The sequence below is a fragment of the Triticum aestivum genome, chromosome 6B, assembly GCF_018294505.1.
Source record: "Triticum aestivum cultivar Chinese Spring chromosome 6B, IWGSC CS RefSeq v2.1, whole genome shotgun sequence".
NCBI classification, from domain to species: Eukaryota; Viridiplantae; Streptophyta; class Magnoliopsida; order Poales; family Poaceae; genus Triticum; species Triticum aestivum.
Window position 1 is genome coordinate 455,096,576 of NC_057810.1, and position 25,601 is coordinate 455,122,176.

Consider the following 25,601-nt stretch of genomic DNA (forward strand, 5'->3'; position numbering starts at 1 on the left):
GATGTTGAGAACCCCCAAGCCATCAAGTCTTTTTGGTCTGCGCCCAAAGAAAGGCCCTCTCGATCTTCTCAAAACAGGGTACTAGGGTCGTCCTTGAAGGTCTCTTGATACTTCCCTAATTAGAGTGTGAACTAGAGTGTCGGCATTGTATGCTCCACGGAGCAAGAATTAGGCATGTATATCAAATCCTCTTCTCTCCTGGCTGAATTGTCACCAAACCTCAACGACCATATCAGAACTGCATGTCATGGCATGTCAGTGTAGAATTTTAGGCCTCCTTTGATTCACAGGAGTTTTGTAGGAATTCTAAAGGACATGTATCTGTAGGAGAGAATTCTTCGAAGCTTTTTGACCTGTAGAAATGGACTCCTATTCCTATCCAGAATAAGAACAAATCCTTAACATTTCAAAGGAAAATTACATTAATCTAGACTCGACGAATCCTATGAATCAAATGGTATCTGAGATAGTAAATGTCATTTCACTTCCTATGCTTTTCTATTCCCATGATATATTTCTATCCTCTAAACCAAAAGAGGCCTTCGATGATGCAACCGCCTGTCATGGGTTGCATGCAACTTTAGGAAAACAAGCTCAACACGGCAGACACCAGGTCATTCGCATGAACGGGAGGTTAATAAACACAATCAGCTCAAGCCTGCTTACAACTTGCAAAAGATCAGAATGTTCTCTCCAACTTCAACTATAAAATTGACTATGGGATGAAGAAAATGTTACAACTTACAACACCGTAAAAGTCCTGAATCAGCAAATGTGAAAGAATCGTTTCAAATGAACTCATATACGAGTGTATCATCATGATATATTTATACAGAATCGACTCAGGACTTCAGCTTAGCCGAAAAGCTCTATAGAATGAATGCACCAGCTTCAATATCTGATGGCTGCACGCTAGCTGAAGATGACGATGGATCTAAAAGGGACGTCCGCTGCCGTTTCTGTCCCCAACATATCCGGTCTATCTTCGTTTTGCTCCTCAAGTTAAAGGGAACCTCTATACAGTTGGTCCAGGGTAACAGGCGAGTCTCTGTTTTCACCCTTGAAGGAGAGCAGCCGCCCTGTTGCACGAGCAACTTATTCTCAAGCGCCGCAGCCGCAAGAGCGTTCTGTGTTGGATTCTTTAGTTGGCTGCCCAAGTATCCTTGGCAACTCTTTGCTCCGCAATGGCACTTAACCTTCTCTCCAAAATGCACAAACCTGGAAGAAAGCAGTATACTATAACTGTTCAAAGAAATAACCAGTCCTGGGAAATATGGATGTAAAGGTGGAAAGAATCTCATTTCACTTGCTCCCCTGATTAGCATACATTAAACCATGCAGAATTACTATATCCTCTCTGCGTAAAGAATAAATCTATCAAAACCAGTGAAATGCCCTGCAATCAGAATAGCTAGGACTTGGGCTGTTCAAAAAGGGTTTTGTTAGCCCATCTGAAATAGGTATGGAAGCACTCTGTACTTCTTCATCGCAGGCATGTCCCATTTCAGTCCATACTGCACAGAGTGGTTTGGCCCAGATAATATAACACAAGTTTGGTAGAGAGTGTTTGGGTCTGACCATATGACCTAGGTTTGAACAACTAACTGAGACCAGGGAACACTAGGAACAACTAAACCTGGTTTGTACTAAAGGGAAGTTAAACAGCATATCCTGGCTTACAGTAATGCACGCAAATTGGCAAACAGAAACCCAAGAATGCTACTACCGGTGTATTCTCTGGAAAATCACAATCCAAGGCAAGTGACCTACTGATCTAAGACCCCAAGCTCAGATGGACAAGTTGCTGGCTCACCATAACAATATTTGTAGTTAAATGCTAATTTGGTCACTTTGGTGGTACATACCCGGATCAGAATGTTACAAGCTTGACTAAAAATATCACAAACTCATCAGCAACTAGAGCTGATTGCAGCAGGCCGCTTAATGCAATATATTCGTTGCTCCTCCATGTTGCTATAATGTACTCATTTTTGCCTGATCAGGCTAAGAAATATATGTACTCTTTTGAGAGAAAAAAAATGACTGTAAATACCTGTAGTCATAAGTTAAGGGCTCTCCAACTTCAATGAAACGAGAGGCAAAAACACCAACTCTTGTCTCACCCTCAACTTGCCTGATGAACCATACAGAGTAATAGACAATGAGGAACATCATCATTTAAAACAAAAATTATCATCACTGAATGCAAAACAAGCTTTCTGTACCAGAAATCATTACCACTTTTCTAGTTTACAGTTGGGATCACAACTATGGTTTAGAAAACGTGAAGTGTTTCCTTTAAAAGTTGCATCTATTGTAAAATCTTTGCTGATTTCACACATGTAGAAATTTTTGTCCCCACGCCGCTTCATGTCCCAAAGCCGTTGTTCACATGTTGCATCATTGATGACTGAAATAAGGTTTAAAATGAAAATACATAAGGATATCATTAAGTTGCCACAGCAGATTTACGGAAGATAACTCAGGACTAAAACCAAACTAGTTTCTATTTCCTTAATTTACAAAACATGAGCTCTACATTCAATGGCATAAGTCCAGGGTTGTGTCCCTTGTGCTCTGTAGGTATGCCCTTTGGGCTCTTGCAATACATTACTTTGAGTGTTCCTCATAACTTGACGTGGTAATGTGGCGTTAGGGCAGCGGGTTCTCAACTCTAACAACCGCCCTTAAACAAAGAGCAATCGTAAATGTAACTCAAGAATTTATTTGGCACAAGTAAGCATAAACGAAATTACATGAATTAAAGCCAGTGAAAATGAGAGCACAAGCAAAATGTCATTTCCCCCATTGCATATGTGCAGTCATCTAGAAACTTTTTGCTATTTCTATTAGACAAATATGTAACGTAGCAGAATAATTTGTACCTTCACCCACATACTCAATTATGAAATCACCTTTCTCCAATGGCTCCAATGCAACAGCACCCCATCCACAGCCTTCTGACTGTAAAGGGAAAAGGCTGTTGTTTATTGTAGTCAAAGAAGTAGAATAAACATCTTTCATTAAGCATAACACCACAACCGATTCTCAAAAACGCACCCCTATCATTGCCACATGTCATTTTGCATCCAATAGTACAAGAAAGGGGATTTGTGAAGGCAGTGGGTACTTTGGCAGCCACCTTTGCATTGTGTAGCAATTAGGTGAAGTGCTTATGCAAGTGGCCCATGTATAAACAATGTGCCCCTTCATTTAGCTGTTTCCCAGCAGTACAACTCATGGCACACACAAACTCTCGAAGGGGAAAAGAGTGGGCCTTGAAAAATTAGAAGAGTAGTTTAAACATATCCTTGCGGAATGGCTTGTCGCTACACAGGTTTGTGAATAAATTGGCAAGCGAAGTCCAAATGTATACAAGCACATCATTTGAAAGACAGGACTACCTTGACAATTTTAATTTTCTTATCCTTGCGGAATGGCTTGTTGCTACACAGATCTGAACAGTGGCAACTCTTGGAACAACTCATAGAAAGACCCCTGATAAAGGACAACCAAATTTCAATATGTCAAATAAATACAAGTATGGTTGCTAGGGTAAATATCTACATCATACACATGTACAAAATCTGTACAATCAAGCTAACTTATTCGGTGATTAGTCATATGCACACGTAACAGTAATCCAGCATTAATGTTCAAAGAACAAGAAAATACATTACTCCATTTGCTATAGTAGAAAGAAATAATCCAATACTATTGCGCATTTTGGTGCTACCGTACTACCATAGTTGCAGGATTGACAATAGATGAATCTGCGGTGCGCATTCAAATCCATATTAGTGGTGACTGAATAGGAGCTCATATTTTACTTTTCTCCATTTTAACATAAAGCTATTGTTCATCTTTGTATTGATCAAATCTGGATCGACAATAGACAGAATTCACCTCTTTTTTTTTGTTTCTCTTTGTATTGATCAAATCTGGATTTGAAACAGATTGATCTTTTGTCAATATTGTCAAAATAATTATTGTATACTTTTCCGAGCTACAGGAGGGGAAGACAGATAATACATGGTGCAAAACAGTAATATACAAAAACTAAATAATCATTTTTTAAAACTGATGGTGAAGTTCTATTTAGGTCCAAGTAATTTTCAGCACAACTCCAACATCGATTTATTTTCCTATCTAAACCAGATCAAACCAACCTTGATGCTGGTGATCGTGGTAGTTTTGCCAGGTAAGCGGCATGGACTCCTAATCAGCAAATGTGAACTAACATGGATGATGTGGTATTCCAGTTAGCAGTACATTTACTAAACAGAAAAAACAAATTACAATGTATAGTCAGGCCCATCTGGCAGCCCAAATCTCCTCTCTTCTCCCTGCGCTCTCTCATTGTATCGCTCCTGACCCACAATCTCGGTTAGAAACTTAGAATGGTCGGTACAATAGTTGAGTATCGAGGCAATTTTATAAGTACCCACGAATGCATATGCTTGCTCTTTTGCCAGAATGCCATGAGAGATAGTTTTGCCAAAACTTCATTATTAATGTATGCATCTAAAATGTATTAATAGAGTTAGAAAGAATACCTGCATTCACAATCATCTTTGCAAACAGAATCCGATTTGCAATTTGTGCACCCAGTCTCGGCACTCGAATCGGCGCGTTTCTTCTTGACTAAATATACATCTTTTACAACATTAAGAAAACAATGATGACGTGTAGAGGTGTAAGGCATAAGAACACGAAACTCATTCCACAATAAAGAAGTCAAATGGAAGTAAATAGCTCCAGATATCTCGATCGAATAACTACAGCAAGTATTACTTTAGGATACTGCGCCTGATATGTGTGTAGGAGGGCGGTTTACAAACAATTGCCGTGAAATTCCTAATGGTTGAATCAATATTGAATTCTTCATTAACATATGGAAGAGGTAGTCGGCAGAAGACTTCCTGTCAAACAAGCATTGTTAGCATTAGTTATGCACAAAAGCCTGGTAGGCAAGACAGATAAATCTTCTTGACAAAATATTACTTTTCTGGAACAAGACAATCATTTAACTTGTTTCTGCAGCATTCCAGCATTAATAAACTAAATAGGTTCCTCCCAAATCTTCATGGATTTCAAAGACTGTAACCCTCCCATTCTAAAGTGACGATTTTCACTTATTTTCAGTCTCCATTGTACATTTTCAGCCATAGTAGTATGTATAATTAAACCAAAAAAGCATATGAAAATATTTTTTGCATGTGGCCATTCTAAAACAACTGACCAAACCCATCCCAAAACATCAGCTATTTTATCATGCAGAGGGAGCACAAGACAACAATATTGGTCTGCTTAAAGACTGGAGTACCGGATAAAAGCATCCTAAAGCCTACAGAGCATTAACACTGCAAGAACAAGTAAGGAACCCTTGAAAATGAACTATTTACGAAAATAGCGCAACACAACTTAAAAGAAGCAAATATAAAAAGGGAGGTAGCAACATACAGTTATATTATGCCAGCACTAACCTCTATGTTGTTTGTCAGGTCAGCATTCTGTCACCATCAAACAAAGTACTCCTGTCAGACACCTCAAGCATTACAAATATTAACAAAAAGGTATGGAATGCAGTTAACTTTTTCTGATAATATAAATTAATAATCTAGAGGTAAAAGAAAGTAATGTAAGGATCAGCAGTGCACGAAACCATGAATCAAGCTTAGCTATAGTTGGAACAGAACCAGCAGAAAACTAAATGCTCCTCATGGCAGAGAGTTCTGGTTTTATTAAGAATGAACTCCATAAAATTAATCATTTTTCATTAGGACTTGGAAAATATGAATTTGTGATCTGTTATTAACAGAAAAAAGAAGAATCACGGGGAGCAATGGTCATTTTACAGATATACAAATGGTGAAACATTAAGAGAACTCTAAAGACCACATGGAGTATGGGCAAATTCTCGAGGTGCATTGATAATATGTGTTATGTTTACGCATTCATGGATACTTGTATCAACTACCATGTATGCAAGGTATGGCATAGAGATAGAGATTAGTGTTGTTCATGCATCCGTATAGAGCAATTATGAAGCAAGATCTGGAACCAAGTCTCTTCTGTGAACATATATGAAAACCAAAAACAACTTTTCCAATGATGAACTTCTGGTATGATCAAAGAAACTTATATTAGCGGGAAAAAGTGGGCTAAAACTTAAGAGGGACGGAAGCTCAAAAAAGAAACTTGAAAAGGTAGGTATCCTGTTTGCTATGGCCAAACTGAGAACAAAAGACTGTACCACCGATTTGATATTCAAGGAAGAAGTGGCTTGATTTAAATGAAATGCATTAGAAGATTTGTAGCTTTCAGCATAGTTGCACAAACAGAATATGAAGATGCAAGTCAGACGCGAGGGAACCGAAAACCATATTCCTAGAAAAAATGCTTAAAAATACTTGCGCTGGGTTTTTCTTCTTGTGGAAATACTTAACGATTCAACCTCCAGCTGTAAATAAATGACGCCCTAGAAAGTTTGCACTCAAACATCTCTAACTTTTACCAGAAACATGAAAGAACATTCAGATCGGTCAAGTGAGATTAGTATCACCAGATTTTCATGAAAATATTATGATTGTAACATTTTTTACTAACATGTTCATATGAAAAGTAATGGTCAAAGTTGCGAGTGGAGAGTGTCCATGTCCAAAACCTCATCTATTCATGAAAGAGGGACTAGTAAATTAGAAGGCAAAGTAGTTACCCTGTTCACGCATAACAATATGAATTGAGGAATTGTAAGGGATAAAGGATAGACCTCATTTTGAAGGAGCCAATTGGAAGGGTGCCTCCAGCAAATTGCACTTCCTTGGTCATCTTTTAGATGAATTAGAGGCCATGGTGCACATTTTGTATGTGCTGCAACTGTACAACGTCCACAGCGCCAAAAAAACATTTTTTGCTTACAAACCATGCAACCCTGATTATAGAGAAAGAAAGTCCAATTAATGTGTATCAAAATTAAGTATGACCTTACAAAAATATTCGGAACTACAGGAATTGGCCTTTTAAATACCTTTTAAAAAATATTCTCTGTACAAAATGCAAAAAAATGTACTCCCTCCATATCATAAATACATGTCGTTTTGGATACTGACCCAGTCTTCACGATTTACCTTTGACCATTAATTCTTACGGCATTATACACAAGAAAAATATAAAATTATTATATTATGAATATACTTTTCGACACAAATCTAAACATATGATTTACAAGTTCTCAATCTAAATATTTAGAACAATATTCATAGTCAAAGTTAAGACATGTCCAAAAGGACATGCATTTGTGATATGGAGGGAGTACTGTGTTATTTCGTTTACTTATTCCTTCACAAATAGTAAGCCATGTGCAGGTCATGAATTGGTCATACATCAACAACCATAACCATGAACTATCAGCCTGTCAAAGACTCAAAATATATTTGAGTCATTTGCAAATATATTGTGTTACTTAACATAACCCATAAGTGTGTCTATTTATAGTTTCCAAACCATCAAGTATAGCATAATTGTATGTTGAATGCAACAATTATCCATGTGGACCGAATACTGCATATCAAAACAGGGTAGGCATACTCAAGTATGACAACTGGACAAGTCCAACAACTTCACAACAAAAGTTCTTTAAGCTACATAACTTGCATTTTTAGGAAAATCTCATGTTTTGCCAATGCACAGCACTTGCAATATTAAACATATCCCATTTAATAACATTTCAACTTACATGCTGAGGGCACCTGAAGCTTTCAGCAGTGAAATTTGCAGTATATTCCACCACACAGGTCAGATGAAACATTTGTTCACAACGGCTAACTGAACATTTTATTTCTTCCGAGGGATGGATAATCTTATAGCATACACGACATTCAACCTGTGCACATACGAAGAACCATCAGATACAAAGCCAATAAAAATTGATCAAAACTGAAACTTGGTCCCAATGTTGATTTAATTACGAAAACTTATCACGGTATCATGTATGAGCTGCAGTTTTAACTTTCAACAGGTAGGCAGAGGCGTATATGAAGTTTGATGAGGTGTATGCTGAGTAATATGTAATTAAGCATCAAGCAATTCGAAAGGTGGCAGTGGAACTTAAGGAAACAAAATCTCTCAGTTCTCACGTTAATCAAAGAACAACTTTACATTGCTCATGGCAGCTTGCCACTGTGATGTGTAGCCAATAACATGATCAGCAAGCAACAAACAGTGTGGCTGCTCGCCTGAACTGGCAGATATCTAGGAAGGAAGGGGGGATCAGATCTGGTCTTTGGTCTACTCGTAGAGTGAAAATGGAGAGGGGGTCAAAGGCAGCACTGGAACTAATACTGCATAAAACAACTTTTCTCAGATCCCACATTGATCAAAGAACAACCACATTGTTCATGCCAGCTCACCACTGTGCAGTGTAGTTGATAACATATTAACATGTTGGCCAGTTGGCTAGTGTGGCTGCTCGCTTAAACTGACTGATATCTAGGAGGGAAAGGGGAGCTCAGATCTTGTCTTCAGCTTGCTAGGAGAGAGGAAGTGGAGAGAGGGTTCAGAACTGGGAAGGAACCATAGCCACTGATGCCAGTTGTTGACCGTCTCCAGCCCACATCTGTTGCCACCGTCCATAGCATGGTGTCACCTCCCTGTCTTCCGCCGTCGTCTCACAGGTACTCTTTTTTCATTCCCTTTCTTCTTTGTTCCTCCCCCTCCCCACTCTACTTTGCCGCTCGTTGCCCATATCCATATTCTGCCCCGCTGCTTGCCTCTCAGCTGCCAGCTCTGCGGCTAGCGGTGCTGGATTCTGCTTGCTCTCCTCTACTCACATAGAATTGTACAAGTATAAGAGTAGAGAGTTAGAAATAGGAGGACAAGGATTGAGTTGGTAAGCAGTGGACCTGACAGCCTGGTGGTATTAGAACACTGGGAGAAAGGACTGGATAATTTAATGTGTTTTTGCTTGAGAGATGTTGTGGGATGTATGTCATATGAGTGTCATTTGTTCTGATTTTTCTCTCTGTTGTATGATTGTTGTTTGTTATGATTTGACTAATATATGTGATTATCTAATCACCACCTAGGCCGCCACCTAGGTGCCAGGATGAGCTGGCGCCTTAAGTCACGCAACTGGAAGAAGGGTCGTAACTTTGACCCCAAACAATGTTGAGGCGCGTTAGGCATCAGTGAGATCCCGGCTTAATAGGAGTGATATACTACTTGTATCAACAAGGTGCACCTTCTTTTCCAGGAGCCCATCCAAAAGGAACCTCAAAGTTAAGCATGCTTGGCTTGGAGCAATTTGAGGATGGCTGACCGACTAGGAAGTTGATCCCGGGTCCGCACAAGTGAGGACAAAGTGCGCAGGAAAGACCAGCCTAGACCCTAGGTGGTAGCCAGGCGCAACGGCCAGGAACTGATGGGTTTCGGCCGGGGCGTTACAATTGGTATCAGAGGCGACGCTCGCGGTTACACAGGTGTGTGTGGGTCAGGTGCGCGGGCATGTGGCGTATGGCGCGTGTGACCTGTCATGGCACACGGCATGGCACATGTGCCGGGCTGGACGCGCAGACGTGTGCCAGGAGGGAACGTTCCTGCTGGGCCGACGTCAAATGATAAACTACTCTTATCAACAAGGTGCACCTTCTTTTCCGGCTCCCGGAACCTCAAAGTTAAGCGTGCTTGGCTTGGAGCAATTTGAGGATGGGTGGCTGACTACGAAGTTGATCCCGGGTGCGCACGAGTGAGGACAATGTGCGCAGGAAAGACTAGTGTTGGTCTGTGGGGCTAGTCTAGATCCTAGGTGGTAGCCAGGCGCAACGGCCAGGAACCGGTGGGTTTGGCCGGGGCGTTACAGCATCAGTCGGCTGATCCTGAGAACAGATCAGACGGCTTGCTAGCCAGCTGATTGCAAACTTTATATAAGTCTCTGCCTACCTGTGATCAATCTAAGTTCTCTACATGACTAGAAATTATGACAGCATGCTGTTGAAAATATGTGAGCTGTGGATAGAGAAAGTAAATCTGTGCATCACAAGGACAAATGTGATGGTTTTATAATCAAGGCTTTGCTTGTTTACATCTGTTGACAAACTGCTCGAGCATTGGTTGATCTTAGTTGTGACGGTGTATTACCAATTGAGATGTATGGGTTGCATTTTGGTACAATATGCAGTTGTGGAGATATTTTATAGTTAAGTTTGATGGTGCACAGAGTAAATCACCTTAACATGAATTTCGGTAGAACAGCAATTCTAAGTAATGCTGAATCAACCACCGGCGATTCAGTCATTAGGAGCAGAAACCCTTACCGCCTTGGGCGCACCAGTGAGGAATGGCAGCACACAATGCTGCAGGGAGGCACCTGACGCCACCTTCCTCGCCTCCCACTCCTTCACATAGTCCTTGAGTGACCGACCCGATGCCAGCGCCAGCACCGTTGCTGCCGGAGATAAAGGCGAACGAGTCGAAGACGACCTCTTCCCGCTGCCGCGGCGCACCTCAGGGTGGGCTGTGATAGAAACCACACCCTTGTTCACATAGTCCTCTAGCATCAGATCCGGCTTCTTTCCGCCACTGCGGCGCGCCTCAAGATATGGAGTGGCAGAGACCGCACACACGTTCACATAATCTTCGAGCTTCACACCCGGTGCTGGCGCATGTACGGCCGTGGCGGCAGAATGCAACGGGGCAGAGGAGTCCTTACCGCCGCCGTGGTGCGCTTCAGGAGAGGCGGCGAGAGAGGCCACGTCGGCGTTCACATATTCCTCGAGTGCCCGACCAGATGCCGGCGCTGGTGCCGCTGCGGACGGAGGCAGCGGGGCAGAGGACGAGTTCTTCCGGCCGCCTCCTCTGCGCGCCTCCGCGCCGGCAGTGACAGCGATCACGCCCTCGTTCACATAGTCCTCGAGCACCCAACCCGATAACGGGGCGAGTGACGCCGCCGCGGACGAAGGGAGCGGAACAATGGACGACCTCCTCTCGCCGCCGCGGCGCGCCTCGGGGCAGGCGGTCACAGGGACCGCGCCCTGGACGTCAAAGGCGCGCACGCGGCCGCTCCAACGGCACTCCACAGGGATAATGGGAGCGCCATCGCCGCCGGAGGAGGATTCCGTCGCCGCCGCCGCCGCTGCCGTCGCGGGGTCAGCGGCCGCATCCCCGCCCACTAGGTCCACGGCGGCGTCGGCAGACAGTTCGGGACAGACGGTGCTCAGATCTGGCATGGCAGCGAGGGGCCGAGGGGTGAGGGCTAGGGTTTGGAAGGCATTGGAGTTGGGTAGAGACGCCCCTCAGAATGGACTGAAGGAGATGTGAGCTGAACTGGGGAAGAAGTTGGTGTGATTTCTGTGACTGGGAAAAGTTGCTGTGTGGCGGTCGGAGAGACTCGTCCGAAATTCGTTACGCGGCAAACTGAGACTTAAGATCTCACCCCCTCCAACGAACTGTAGCAGTGTCAGCTGTGGTAAATATACTTTCGGTTCTGAGCTCGATACTTTTTTGTTTTGAAAAACATAAAGCGTGTTTACAAGTTCAACCGACTCTAAAAACAACTTGTAGTCCTTCAAATTGATGATTGCTCTGTTATGATTTGATTTTGTTTTTGTTTTTTGTGGGAAACTGTCGATCTATTCATCTTCAATCATGACAGTACAACGAACACCGGAGCGGGTACAACTTGTTGTAGCAGACAGTCAGAAAGTCGTCGTGCTAAGGTCCCATAGGGCCAACGCCCCAGAACAGCAACCGCCATCGATAAAGAGAATTTTAGATCGGAAGGATCCAACCTGAAGACACATGAACAAAGACGAACAAAGACCGGATCCGAGCGGATCCACCAAAAACAACCACCAACCAAATATCGCGAGATTCGCCGGAGACACACCTCCACACGCCCTCCGACGATGCTAGACACGCCATTGGGACGGGGGCTAGGCGGGGAGAACTTTATTCCATCTTTAAGAAGTTGTCGCCGTCTCATCTTCTTGAACAAGACACAAACCCTAACAAAACTTGAAGAAGCACCTGAAAACGGAGCCCTCCCGTCGACAAGGGCCGGGATCCACCGCGCACCCATGGCCCTAAGGCCACAGGAGACATGGGAGATCGGCGGCGCCGACGACGGGAGGCAGAAATCCTAACCGCCTTTTCTTGGAGGAGGGACAAAGGGAGGAGACGTATTGTTGATATGCCTGAAGATCTCATTACACCAATTATACAAATATAATGAGCACACATCCGACCTTTGCATGGCTATGATGCACACAACCAACATCAACACATACACACACACAAAACACGCTGACAAATAACAAAGTCATGTAAGACCAAAGCTATATGTAAACGAGGAAAAATGAAAAAACCCTAGCTTGGATCCGCAATCCGCAAACTACAACAATGACCATATTCACACCAACCATCTTATGACATCACACATACACCGAGGTTCTTTAACAACAACGTCTTCAGGAAGGGAGGGGCGCTCAATCGCCGCTGTCACCGGATACAACCAGCCAACGTCAGAATCTACTTTTTACCCTGAAGAACCAGTCTGAACATATCTAAGCAATGCCTTCAACAAGGTAACGACGGAAAGCCATCACCATTGCCAGGTATAACTGACACATGTCAGACCTTGGCTTTCACCCCGCAGCTCGAGACCAGATGCTCGAGTAGCACCACCATCAACGTCACTTATGTGTTGTCGCCGCCACTTTCCCGCGATCCCGGGCCCAGCAGCTGCATGCCAGACCACCACCGCTCCACAACCATCCCTCTCCGTCAAATCATCGCCATAGTTTGCATCTCCCTGCTGAACACAACCACCGGATCTGAAGAGAGAATCCCTGGTGAAGACCTTTCGGTGGTCACGGCGAGTCCGGCACCGCTGGCCGAAGTGGCGTAGATGATGAAGCCGCTAGATCTGCCACTAATCACTGCACCACTATCACCAAGCACCAGCGGACCAGCCGAACAGTCCAGCACACCATTGAAGTCATGATGTTAGAGAACACAAAGCCAGTAAGCTAAATCACGTACCCCAATGATAGCATCGCCCGTAAGCCATCACATGAATCATCTATAGGGAAGCCATAGATCAGACCGATGCACCGCTGGATGATGGCATCTCATGCTGGAGTTGAAGACATCATGTCCGCCTCACCTTACACCACTTGGGGATGGTGAACGCTCCATGGCTGGCTCTAATGGGAGATAATGGGGAGAGGACGCAACAAGTGCGCTTTGGCCATCTAATATTACATATGGTGATCTGACTAGCCGCTTGGCAGAGATGCCCCCGCTAGGAAGAGTCAAAGAAGAAGAAGAAGAAGAAGAAGAAGAAGAAGAAGAAGAAGAAGAAGAAGAAGAAGAAGAAGAAGAAGAAGAAAGTTGAGGGCATGTCGTCGATAGGGAGGAATAATGGAGGAGGCGGCACTGGAGATTGGATGGGAGGCCGCCCGTGTCGCCCAGTCAAGCGAAGTGGGGGCGATCTGATATTTCGGGGCGACCCGATTTACTTTGCTGCACCAAGCACCAATTATACTAGGTAGACCGTTCTTAAGACCATCAAAGCTACCATTAACGTTTTTGACGAAAATGTGAGATTTGACCTTCCGTCAAAGAATCCATTTATGAAGTACTTCCCTAGGAAAAGAAGGTGAAGATGTACACACGAGACAATATCCCGAACGCTAGGAGCAATGGGTGTCGGTGTCAAAACCGGAAGACCTCGGGGTAGGGGGTCCTGAGTTGTGGATCTAGGACCGATGGGTAACAAGGGACGACGAACACAATGTTTACCTAGGTTCAGTCCCTCTCGAAGAGGTAATACCCCATGTCCTGCTTGATTGTATTAGATGTATAGTATGGTTTACACAGTAGATCTACCTCGAGATCAGCATGAGCTAAACCGTAAGGCGATGAGGTGATGAATATGGCTCTAGCCCTAAAGACTACAACCCTCGGTTTATATAGACACCGGTAGGGTTAGGGTTACCGGAGATAGATTACAATAAGGGATAAAGAGATCATGCCTATCCTTGACTTAGAGGGCACACCACGGCTTCAATGATCTCCTGCCGATGTACGACTTCACCAGTTTAGCCCATATTCGATGGGCCAACGTCCTGAGGACCCCTTAGTCCATAACTCCCTCAGTAGCCCCCGAACTTGCCTCCAACGCCAAGGCTTGTATCTGGCATCCGCTCACCCAACAGTATTAGGCTTGCGAGGCGAGTTCTTCAGTGTGCTTTGTTCATGTTCGGAGCCAAGTGATGTCCGGAATCTGAAATGGCAGTTTTCCTTAGCAACGAAGGCAAAAGAAACTGTTCAAGCGTAAACAGTGCCTTCGCCTGGCAACTTTTCCTCTCCAACAAAGAGTCACGCCCGCTCATAACACCGAGTGGTTAGTGTTTCTCGAAGCGCGGCTCAAGGCCGATGCCACGTCTAACACGTCTCATTAATGTGGAGATCGTGCCCCGCCTTTCGGGGGATATGATCAATGATTTCGATCCCCCTCCCCACACATAATGTTGCGAGCGTATCGGGAAGTGGAGAAGCCAATGGCGTGAAAAAAGGAGCCCCTGGCTCGTCAATAGCCTATAAAGGGGGAGCTACAACAGTAATCATCCCATGCCTTCTTCCACCTTCCCCTCACGTAGATCCTTAGAGCTCTGGCGCCCCTTTTCTCTGCTTCCTCAGCAAATCCCACCCCATCCCCTTCAGCCATGGCCAGATCCGGCGCCAATGGGAAGTGGGAGGCCTCCATCATCATCGAGGGTGACATCCTGAAGCTGAGGCAGGCCGGCTACTTGTCGGCTGACATTGCCCATCGGCCCCCCGAAGAGGGCCAGATCATCCCTACGCCCTAGCCGGGCGAAAGGGTCATTTTCCTCCCTTAGGGGGCTTGGATTTCCCCTGCACCCCTTTGTGAGAGGGTTGATGTTCTTATATAGGCTAAATTTTCATGATCTAGCCCCCAAATCCCTTCTCCACATCTTGTCCTTCATCATCTTCTGCGAGGCCTTCCTCCGAGTCCAGCCACACTTCAGCCTGTGGCTAAAGGTGTTCAACATCAAGCCCAAGGTAGTTGGCGGGAACATGCGGACTGCGGCGGGGCCATGATCAGTAAACTGACGCGGGTCTAGTGGCCGGCGGGCCATTTTGTCAACACCGTCAAAATGTGGCAGAAGGAGTGGTTTTGTATCACCGAGCCAAGGGGAGCCGGCTGGGCGGCGGCTCCCGCATTTAGATCCGGACCCCCTACCAGGCTGGCCTCATGGACCACCAAGAGCCCGGACTAGGGGTCTGCCGATGACTACAAGGCGCTGCAAAAGCATGTCGTTAGCGTAATGGAGACCGGTGCGAGGCTAGTCGACGTGATTCAGATCATGCTCCATCGTCAACTCCTCCCCTGCCAGGAGAGGGCCAAGCCAATGTGGGAATATGATCCCGAGGATCCGGCCACCATGAAACATCTCTTCGGCACGACCCACAAGAAAGTGTGGAGTCTGCTATTCAAACCAGAGAAGGATTGGCCGGTCGAGGGGGAGGACATCGGCCTCGATGCTACGAACCCTCCGAGGAAGGTGAGTGGCACTTGTCTCAACATGAGTTCGAATATTCGCATCATACGATTTGATCCGAACCTCTTTATGTGGATTTTGCAGGGCTGGCTTGCCAAGGCTGAGAAGATCAGCGGCCCGGTGCTGCTGCTAGAGGGGCCTCGATCCTAACAGCTAGAAGTTGTTAGTCGTGGTGCCTTACAAGGTGTCCGTCAAGAAGGGCAAGAGGACGGAGGTACCAGGGGTCAGGGAGGGGCTCTGCCACAGGGCTCGGTCGGGTAACCGGTCCGGGGACGCTGCGGCCTCATCCGTACAGGATGGGGACAAGGAGGAAAGTTCCTCCTCGCACTCTAAGAAGAGGGCGGCGTCTGGTGATGTCGAGGAGGTTCAAACTTCTTCGGCCCTGAAGAGGTGGTGCTAAGCCAAGCTAGTCCTGTCTGACAGCTCGGACGAGGTGTCCGAAGCATCCGAGGAGCTCCCAAAAAAGGGACCCAGGGTCAAGCCCATGCGACCAGGTATATATCGTTGCCTTTTCAGTTGCCTTATTCTGTAGTAGTCCCTGGTAGAACATAGATTGATTGTTTTTTCTTGGCGGTGTAGTTCTTTGCATGGCCACCCCATCGAAGAGACCTCGGAGGGGACGTCCCTGCCCACCGAACTGGCGGACAACGACTCACGTTCCGCACTTCCTCTAATCCCCGAAGAGCTCGGGGAGGTGTTGTTGCAAAAGACCCATCCTCCTCCAAACTCAGGGGAGGAAGTCGACGCCACCATGGCCGAGGCCAACGTCTCGGTCGTTGGAGACGAGGGGGATGCATCCCTCCTGGCTGACGCGGGGAGGGGATTCAGATCATCCGAACCCCTATCGAATTCGGCTCCCGAGCCCCCAAGGGAGCCGGTACCTCATTTTGACGGGGAAGGTGTTGGGGAAGGTGGGCTGGCCGGACGTGCTAGCGGAGTTGGTGGACAACTCTGCCGTCATCGACGAGCACCACACTCTTATGAGTGCGGTTATACAGGGTGTTCAGTCCCTTCATTTCGGACTAAACAACGCTGTTCAAGGCCTACTAACAGGCTTTGAGGTTCAAGTAATGCTCGTTTCTCATAAATCGGATTTAGTCCTTAGTTTGGATAGGCCATGTATATAGTAGCCACCGAGACTCTGCAAGGACTTCAGAGAAGCCTGTAGAGGATCAAATTCGGTAGTCCAATTAATAATATCGACATTTCTTTTGCTGATGCAGGCATCTTCCGCGGCCGCGGCTGCTAATGCCGCGACACTTGAGGAGATGGATCGACTTGAGGGAGGCCCTGAAGAAAGCTGAGGCCCAGGCGGCTGCAAAGAAAACGACCACTGACGAGGCGGTGGCCGAGCTCGAGAAGGCCAAGCTCGTTGGTGGGCAGCATGAGGCTCGCGTAACCGAAGTGCAAGTGGAGCTCCAGGATGCCACCAAGAAGCTGGAGCTCCTTGAGAAGGAAAAGGAGGAGCGATCCTCCTAGCTGTCCAAGGCGGAGAAAGAGCTCCAGGAGGCGAGGACTGATGCACGAGCTGTTTGGGAAGAGCTCTGCCAAGTCGGGCAAATTGCAAATGGTAAGAAATACTTACCATAGAGTGTGTTCGGAGGCAACAGATTCGCCCTGCTGATGCAGGTCTGGTGCTCCACAGGCGTCTTCGCCGAACTTCCGAAGAATGTGGCGGCCACGGCGAAGCACTATGCTACGCACGAGGAGGACTCCACGCAACGGCTCTTCTGGTCACAGTTTTTGGTTTTCGAGCGTCCTCCCCTCCTCAGCAATCAAATGAAGCAGCTGATGGAGATGCATCAGATGTCCGAGCTGGTCGTGAAGGACCTCTGTGTCAGTCTGTGGTCCGCCGAGCCCATTCGGGACACCTACTTAGGTCTGCTATAGAAGCTATGAGAGGTGCCGCTCCAGATTGACGCCATGAAGCGCTCTGCGTACCTTGAGGGGGCGAGGCTTGCGTTTGCGAAGACCATGGTGCATCGACCGAAGATTAATCCAATGGACTTGGCCACTAGTCCTCCCCCAAGGGAAAAGAGCATCGTTGTCCTAAGCAGTACTTTGCGCAGGTGATGAATGGCGAGCGGGCGATAGAGGGCTAGTGTTCAAAACATGTAATGCTTGAATGTCTATATTAAATTTGTACCAAGTGGACCTTGTGCTTTATAATGCAGCCTCTTGACTTGTTTCATATTGTCATGATTTTAATTTTGACTCCTATTGGGCCGTATGTTTATTCTGAAAGCTACCAGTCGTCAGCTTCAGCCCCCAGGTGAATGTCACGAGGGGTGTTTTGTCTCCGTACTGTTACCCTTAGCCAACATCTTGGTACCCGGAGGCGGTAGCGTGTGAGAAAAACTAGGCAATCAGACTATTCGGGTTTACTGCTTTCACTTAGCCTTAGGAGCTTGACGGTGGGGGCTAAGGACTAGCCCCCTGTGTTTTGTAATGTACTTGGGGGAAATGCCTACCCTTTCCGATCATGTGGTTTGTGTCAAGACGAACCCTTCGTGTGACATGGCGAAATTGCCAATGATTTTTAGAGTCAAACCTCGTCATCGGATCACTGATCAGTTCATGCTTATTATGGCGGTCAATTTTCGGCTTTCTCCTTTTGAGGTACTTGACTGGGTGAGACAGAAGTACAATCACAGGGGTTCTCCCTTTGCCCTCTTAGCCGAACGTGCAGAACATAAGGGGCAAGCTCAGGAGCTGGGCAACCCAACTGTTGACCTAAGACGTAGTTCAGAACTTGACGCATATAGTGCAATATCCGAGACGCCGAACACTCAGCGGAAAGTAGTGTCGGACTTGGGGTACTGAGCTGATGGGGAAATCAGCTCTAGGTTAGTTAACCAGTCATGTTTTTATGCGGTGCTGTTCGAAGAGCGTTGGGAGAATCGGAAAGGAAATAGACAATCACAAGATGCGGATATCCGAACACCATAAAGGGCGCTTTTATTATTTCTCACAGGCTCGAGACGTCTAACCGTACAATCGGAATTGCAAAGGCATTATTTGTAAGAAAAAATACAGAGTAAAGGTTTACACAGGGCCTTGATGCGTGAGCCAAAGCCTTCATTATGCCCTGCTGCACGTCTCCGCCTTTGCTTCTGAGAGGTGGAGGTTGGGACCTTCGACGAGACCTTGTGGGGCGAGGATCCTGTTGGTGAAGCTTTATGCTTGGGGGGTTTCCGGAATTGGCCCCCGGGTCGTCCGAAGATGAGGTGATTCAAAAGTTCGGGTTAGCCGAACATGTACTTCGGATTTATTGATATATGCCTCATGGGTGCTCATGGTATTTTGAGTGCGAAATTGTGCTAATGAGGCACATGGAGCGCAAAGAATGTGGGTATGTTGTGGGGCGCGCATCCCTATTTGCAGCGAACGCATGCGGGTTCCCATGACGGGGAACGGGTTCAAACCCGTTTACTGTTGTCGCGGGCCTTTACGGCTGGTCGGCATTCGGACCTGTATGGGCCGGTTTGGTGTTTGACCGCTAGTATGGGCCGGTCCTAAGTGAGAGTTCTGTGTTGCCGTTGATGGTGATGACACCCAAAGGGCCAGGCATCTTCAACTTGAGGTACGCGTAATGCGGGAGGACATTGAACTTGGCGAACATCGTTCGGCCAAGGAGGGCATGATAGCTGTTGTGAAAAGGTGCGATGTCAAAGATCAAGTCCTTGCTTTGGAAGTTGTCCGAAGAGCCGAACACTACTTCAAGCATCATAGTGCCTATGCAGCGGGCCTCCACTCCCGGAATGACCCCCTTGAAGGTGGTGTCATTGGGTTTGATCCTTGACGGAGCGATCCCCATCTTCCTCACTGTGTCTGCGTATATCAGACTGAGGCTACTGCCCCCATCCATTAGGAATCTAGTGAGGTGGAATCCGTCGATGATGGGGTCGAGTACTAAGGCTGCGGATGCTCCATGGCATATACTGGTTGGATGATCCCTACGATCAAAAGTGATCGGGTAGGCTGACCATGGATTGAACTTCAGCGCTACGGGCTCGACAGAATATACGTCTCGCAGCGCTCGCCTCCTTTCCTTCTTTGTTATGTGGGTTGTGTAGATCATATTCACTGTATTGACCTCAAAAGGGAAGGGTTTCTGGCCTCCACTATTCGGCCTACGGGCTCATCATCGTCCTCTCTTCGTGGGCTTTTGCCTGAGTCCTCGGCTGTAAGCTTACTGGCCTGCTTCATCACCCAACAATTACGGTTGGAGTGGTTGGCGGGCTTCTCTAGAGTGTTGTGGATCTGGCAAGTCCTGTCCAGGATTGCGTCTAGTCTGGATGGGCTGTCGCTGTTGCCTTTAGGGGCTTTCTTTTGGGGTCCGGACTTCTGATTTTGGAATTCGACATTTATTTTCGTATCCTCGCCCTTGTCGTCATTGTGGCGATGTTTACTCTTGTTGTGTCTAGGCTTTCCATTTCTGTCCCGAACCTCGGAGGTACCGGGTGTGTCGGGGTTGGCGTTTGTTCGAGCGAGCCAACTGTCTTCGCCCGCGCAAAAGCGGGTCATGAGAGAAGTAAGGGCTGCTATAGTTCTTGGTTTGTCCTGGCTGAGGTGTCTTACAAGACATTCATCCTTGACATTATGCTTGAAAGCGGCCAAGGCTTTGGCATCCGGACAGTCGATGATCTGGTTTTTCTTTATCAGGAATTGGTTCCAAAATTGTCAGGCAGATTCTCTGGGCTGTTGTGTGATGTGATTTAGGTCTTCAGTGTCCAGAGGCCGGACATAGGTGCCCTGAAAGTTCGCTCGAAAAGCGTCCTCAAGCTCTTCCCAATAGCCTATAGAGTCCTCGGGAAGGCTATTCAACCAGTGTCGAGCCAAACCTTTAAGCCTTAGTGGAAGATATTTGACGGCGTGAAGGTCATCTCCTCGCGCCATGTGATTGTGGAGGAGGAAATCCTCTATCCATACGACCGGATCTATGGTTCCGTCGTATGGTTCAATGTTCACAGGCTTGAAGCCTTCTGGGAATTGGTGTTGCATTACCCTCACTATGAAACACAAGGGGCGTGCGGCGCCCCGAACTCGAGCTACATCTCGTCGGAGGTCTTCGGACATCCGAGTTTGCTGCTTCTCCCAGATTCTATCGTCTCGATTCGACCACTCGTAATATCCCTCCAATTGAGTGGATGGATCTTCTCTGGGTCCCTAGATGGACATGGTATGGCCTCCTCGAACATCTAGGTCGTGGCGGGTCATACTCACAGGTGGGCCGCACTTGATCCTTGCCATGACGGCGAGGTAGGTCAGTGGGGTGCTCGGCCTTGTCAGCTTCTCTGTCCCGTCCTCTAGGGGGGCGGTCCGGTTGTTCGACGCGTGTGTATGTTGGACGTGTTGTCTCTACGGCTTCATCGTCGAACTGCGGCAGCAATCTTCTCTTGGATAGCTTTTGATTGGTTGTTCATGACCTTACCCTTCTTCGGCGGCTAGGACTTTGGTCCATCGATCATTGAGGGTGTCCTGCTCGGCCATGATTTTGCGCTTTTGTTTCTTCAGGCTGCGGGCGGTGGATAGAAGCCTCCGCTTGAACCGTTCCTGCTTCAGCGAGTCTTTGGGGATGATGAAATCGTCTTCACCAAGACTGGCCTCCACTTCACAGAGTGGGAGGTAGTTGCTATCTTCGGAGTCGTCGGGGGTTTTCCGGGTTGAATGGGTCCTCCTGCCCCGCGGGGTCATCTTGATGATGCTCGTTAGCCGCAGCTCCGGCGAGGTCATCCGTATTATTTGCGGTGCCATTCTCCGCAGAGTCCATGTTACTTGCCTGGCTTCGACGTGGCTTTGATCGATGACACTGTTTTTGGCGCTTGGGTGGCTCATCTTCGGGCTTATCTTTTTCCTGATTAGGAGTGCCATCGCCGTCCTTGGGAGTGTCCACCATGTAAAAATCATAGGTGGACGTGGCCGACCAGCGACCGGTGACAGGGGGTAGCATCGGTATTAGACGTGGCTCCGCTATCCTTGTCCATGTATTCGGCGTTTTCCGAATTGTAATCTAGCATATCGGTTAAATCATCGACAGTGGCTACCAAGTGGGTGGTGGGTGGGACGTAAAATTCCCCGTGGTATGCTTCGAAGGGTTGATGGTTGTGAGCGGAGGATAGGTCCTCCTGGATGGTCATTTTCTGGATTCGGTCTAGCGCTTCGTTTAACATAGCGAGGGTCGCCGAATTTGAGGGCTCTAGGCCAAATTCCGTTGGGGTGGGAGGCAGTTAGTGCCCTGGCTGGTCCTTGGTTTCCACAAGCCAAGCTAAACTTGGGGTACTGCACTGGATCCTTGAGAGGGTCCAGATTGTCACCGGGGACTAAGGACGGGCCTTGGTTTTTGCGTGTGGTTTCCACACTGGGATTCGAGATCAAGTTGCTTTGGGCCGGGGGTGACCCTAGCCATCGGTTGCCAGCTCGTCGTAAGGGCTTAAGGCCAGAGGAGCATTGTGACGGGGAAGTTCATCTGATATTGACTCTTGGCCTCTGCCTCCTGATTCTGCCTCGAAGGTCGAGGATAGGTCCTCCGCCGACACAGCAGACCCAACCGTGGGTGGAGTCTGGCTCCCACTTGAAGCGGAGCCCTCTTGGCTCGAAGCTCTCTGGAGGGCAGGGGCCGATCTGTAGATTGGATCGGAGGGGGACTCCAGCGCGGGCATGGCGAGGCCCACGAGGGTGCGGAAGGGGGTAGTGAATCCGACGAAAACCAGATCGCCCCGCATGTCCGCAACATATTCCAGATTACCAAATCGAATTCGGTGTTCAGGAGCGAAGTTGTCGATCTAATCCAAACGGCCAGTCAGGTCAGCGTGTAGCATGATGCTGCTGAACGTGAAGAGTTGACCAGGGACAAAGAAGTCCCCGGGTCTGATGCCTTCTCTTATGATTAGGCGAGCCATCAATCCTTCGGGCGACCACACAACGGAACTCTCAATGAAAGCACCAATGTCAGTGTCAAAACTGTCAGACCTCGGGGTAGGGGGTCCCGAGTTGTGGATCTAGGATCGATGGGTAACAAGGGACGACGAACACAGTGTTTACCCAGGTTTAGGCCCCCTCGAAGAGGTAATACCCTACGTCTTGCTTGTTTGTATTAGATGTATAGTATGGTTTACAAAGTAGATCTACCTCGAGATCAGCATGAGCTAAACCCTAAGGCGATGAGGTTATGAATATGGCTCTGGCCCTAAAGACTACAACCCTCAGTTTATATAGACATCGGTAGGGTTAGGGTTACCGGAGATAGATCCACAACTTCATTGCTAAAGAGATCATGCCTATCCTTGACTTGGAGGGCACACCATGGCTTCATTGATCTCCTGTTGTTGTACGGCTTCACCAATTCGACCCATATTCGATGGGCCAACATCCCGAGGACCCCTTAGTCCATAACTCCCTCAACGGGCTAGGCGTTCCTGCACTCAAAGAGAAGTAACTATCACTTCGGTCAAGCTAACCAACCAAAAATAAAGCGCTTCATGGGAAGCACCCCATGCAAATAAGGTAGAGTGAGTAAGTTTGTTTTGCTTTTATTTTGTTTGTTTAAAGAGTGCTGAAGTTTAGTTTATAGAAGAAGAAGAAGAAGAAGAAGAAGAATAAGAAGAATAAGAAGAAGAAGAAGAAGAAGATGGTTGTTATTGACATTAAAAAGTTACTAGGTGTTGTGCTTATATTAAAAAGTCTGGAAATTTTGCCTTTTGAATATGTTGGAACTAACGTCTCAGTCTTAAGAAGAAAAACCCCGAAGAAAAATTCAATTAAGACATCTAGGGTAAAAGATGGTGCATGTACAACCCATCACAGCCGTACCAGCAGACGTGCTAGAGGAGGATAGGCAAGCCAACAGTGCCACAGCAAAATACGGCTAACGTACGAGCATGAGCGCTCGTACCGCCGGTTGTACCAAGTTCTTGCAGGGACTTACAGAAGGTATCATTTTCCACGATGGCTAACGACACGAGCATTGAGCACTCATGCCATTTGTCATACCATCTGCATGGCTAGCGCAACAGAAGGTCCATTTTGCCATGAAGGTGGACGGTACGAGCATTGAGCACTTGTGCCATCTGTCGTACCATCTGCGTGGCTAGAGCAACAAAAGGTCAGTTTTCTCATTAAGCGCTAGTGCTTGTACCATTGGTTGTACTAGGTATGCGCCAACACATTTTCTTGTAATATCGACCATATGAGCCTAAGGAGGAGGCAAATCAATCTAATTTTTCAATCTCCTCTCTCTTCTTCCTCCAAATCTCTCCAAACCCTCGTCGGATCTCTCTCCCGGCTTGTTTTCAGTTCCAACTATTTTTTCGCAAATCTGTGTTCTATAGGCCTAACATTTCCATGTTTAGGTTCTTGTATGTTTTTATCCAAAATTTTAGCTGAACGTGAATTTGTTGATGTTTTTAGAGGATTTTTGTCATATGTTTCACTTAGGATCACTTTGTGTATGAATGTATTGGACTGGATCTTTTTTGCCTAGATGTTTACGAGGAGGTCTACTCGTATTGCATGTGGTGAAGCCGTTTATCCCATTGATGAAGTCACGCATAGACAACAAGTTTTATTTTAGGGGATCACCTTCCTTGACTGCGACAAAAATAAGAAGTGCCATGTGCTTCACGAGGGAAGGATGAACCCAACTAAGTGGGCATGTCCGTCCACAATTGTCACACTTGTTATTGGTAACGATTTCAACTTGTTATGGACTAATGTGGTTTTGTAGCATTTTGTTTGCAACATTTGTGAAGGACGAAGTTGGCTCCTTGCCAGGGCGAAGCTGTTATGTGGGATGGCGCCATTGCAATGTTACTCCAACCCAAAGCCATGATGCAAGATGGACCACTCAATATTACCTCACGTTTAATCTTCTTCCTTAATTCCACAGGTTCCCATTGGTTAGTATTTGGTGGTTAACATATGGGATTATAGGATGCTTAGAATCAATGAATTCATACCTTGCATGGTTGGAATCTAAATGTGCTAAGCTAAATTGATCATTTGCGTACATACTAGATTGGTCACACCACACACGGGCATGTATATAGTCCCGAAGCATGTTGCTTCTTCAAGTGATTGCTTTATGAATAGGGAAATAATAATATGTTCCGATGAATAAATGAATATGAGTATTGTCCTATTAATACTTGTGAGCTATGTTGGATTTCCTTGAAGAGGTCGGGATGATGCATTACAATAGAGATAAGTATTTTCCTCAGTTATAAACCAAGGTTATCAATCCAGTAGGAGAACCAACCAACACTATGTAAACAACACCTGCACACAAACAACAATTACTTGCAACCCAATGCGTAGAGGGGTCGTCAATCCCTCAACGGTATTGAGATAGATTAAACTATATAGGATTTGATAAATACATCTAACTAACATACAAAATAAAATAAATAAAAGAAAATTGCAGCAAGGTATTTCTAGAATTTTTATATGATAAAAGATAGACCCGGGGGCCATAGTTTTCACTAGAGGCTTCTCTCGAGAAAATAGCACACGGTGGGTAAAGAAATTGTTGTTGGGCAATTGATACAAAAGAAAATAATTATGACGATATCCAAGGCAATGATCATGTAAATAGGCATCACATCCAAGATTAGTAGACAGAAACGATTCTGCATCTCCTACTATTACTGCACACATCGGCCACTATCCAGCATGCATCTAGTGTATAAAGTTCATGGAAAAACGAAGTAATGCATTAGGCAAGATGACATGATGTAGACAAGATAAACTCACGTATGAATAAACCCCATCTTGTTACCCTTAATAGCAATGGTACATGCATGTAATGTCTCTTTCTGTCACTAAGATTGAGCACCGCAAGACCGAACCCATCACAAAGCACCTCTTCCCATGGCAAGTTAAATAAATCTAGTTGACCAAACCAAACCAATAAATCGGAGAAGAAATACAAGGCAATAACAATCATGCATAAAAGAGTTCAGAGAAAACTCGAATAATATTCATGGATAGATCAAATCATAAACTCACAATTCATTGGAT

At 46.4% G+C, this 25,601-nt stretch overlaps 1 protein-coding gene across 1 annotated transcript; it reads right to left on the bottom strand.

The window, feature by feature from the left end:
• Nucleotides 1–682: 682 nt before the first annotated feature.
• LOC123137444 (histone-lysine N-methyltransferase ASHR3) lies at nucleotides 683–11,395 on the bottom strand. Its single transcript, XM_044557201.1, has 11 exons — nucleotides 10,314–11,395; nucleotides 7,739–7,885; nucleotides 6,773–6,934; nucleotides 5,487–5,513; nucleotides 4,805–4,922; nucleotides 4,557–4,656; nucleotides 3,405–3,498; nucleotides 2,886–2,964; nucleotides 2,239–2,410; nucleotides 2,054–2,134; nucleotides 683–1,218 (listed from the first exon to the last, which is right to left on the bottom strand). Exons 1-11 carry the CDS (start codon nucleotides 11,223–11,225, stop codon nucleotides 870–872), a joined length of 2,241 nt encoding a protein of 746 aa, XP_044413136.1. The 5' UTR covers nucleotides 11,226–11,395; the 3' UTR covers nucleotides 683–869.
• Nucleotides 11,396–25,601: the final 14,206 nt, after the last annotated feature.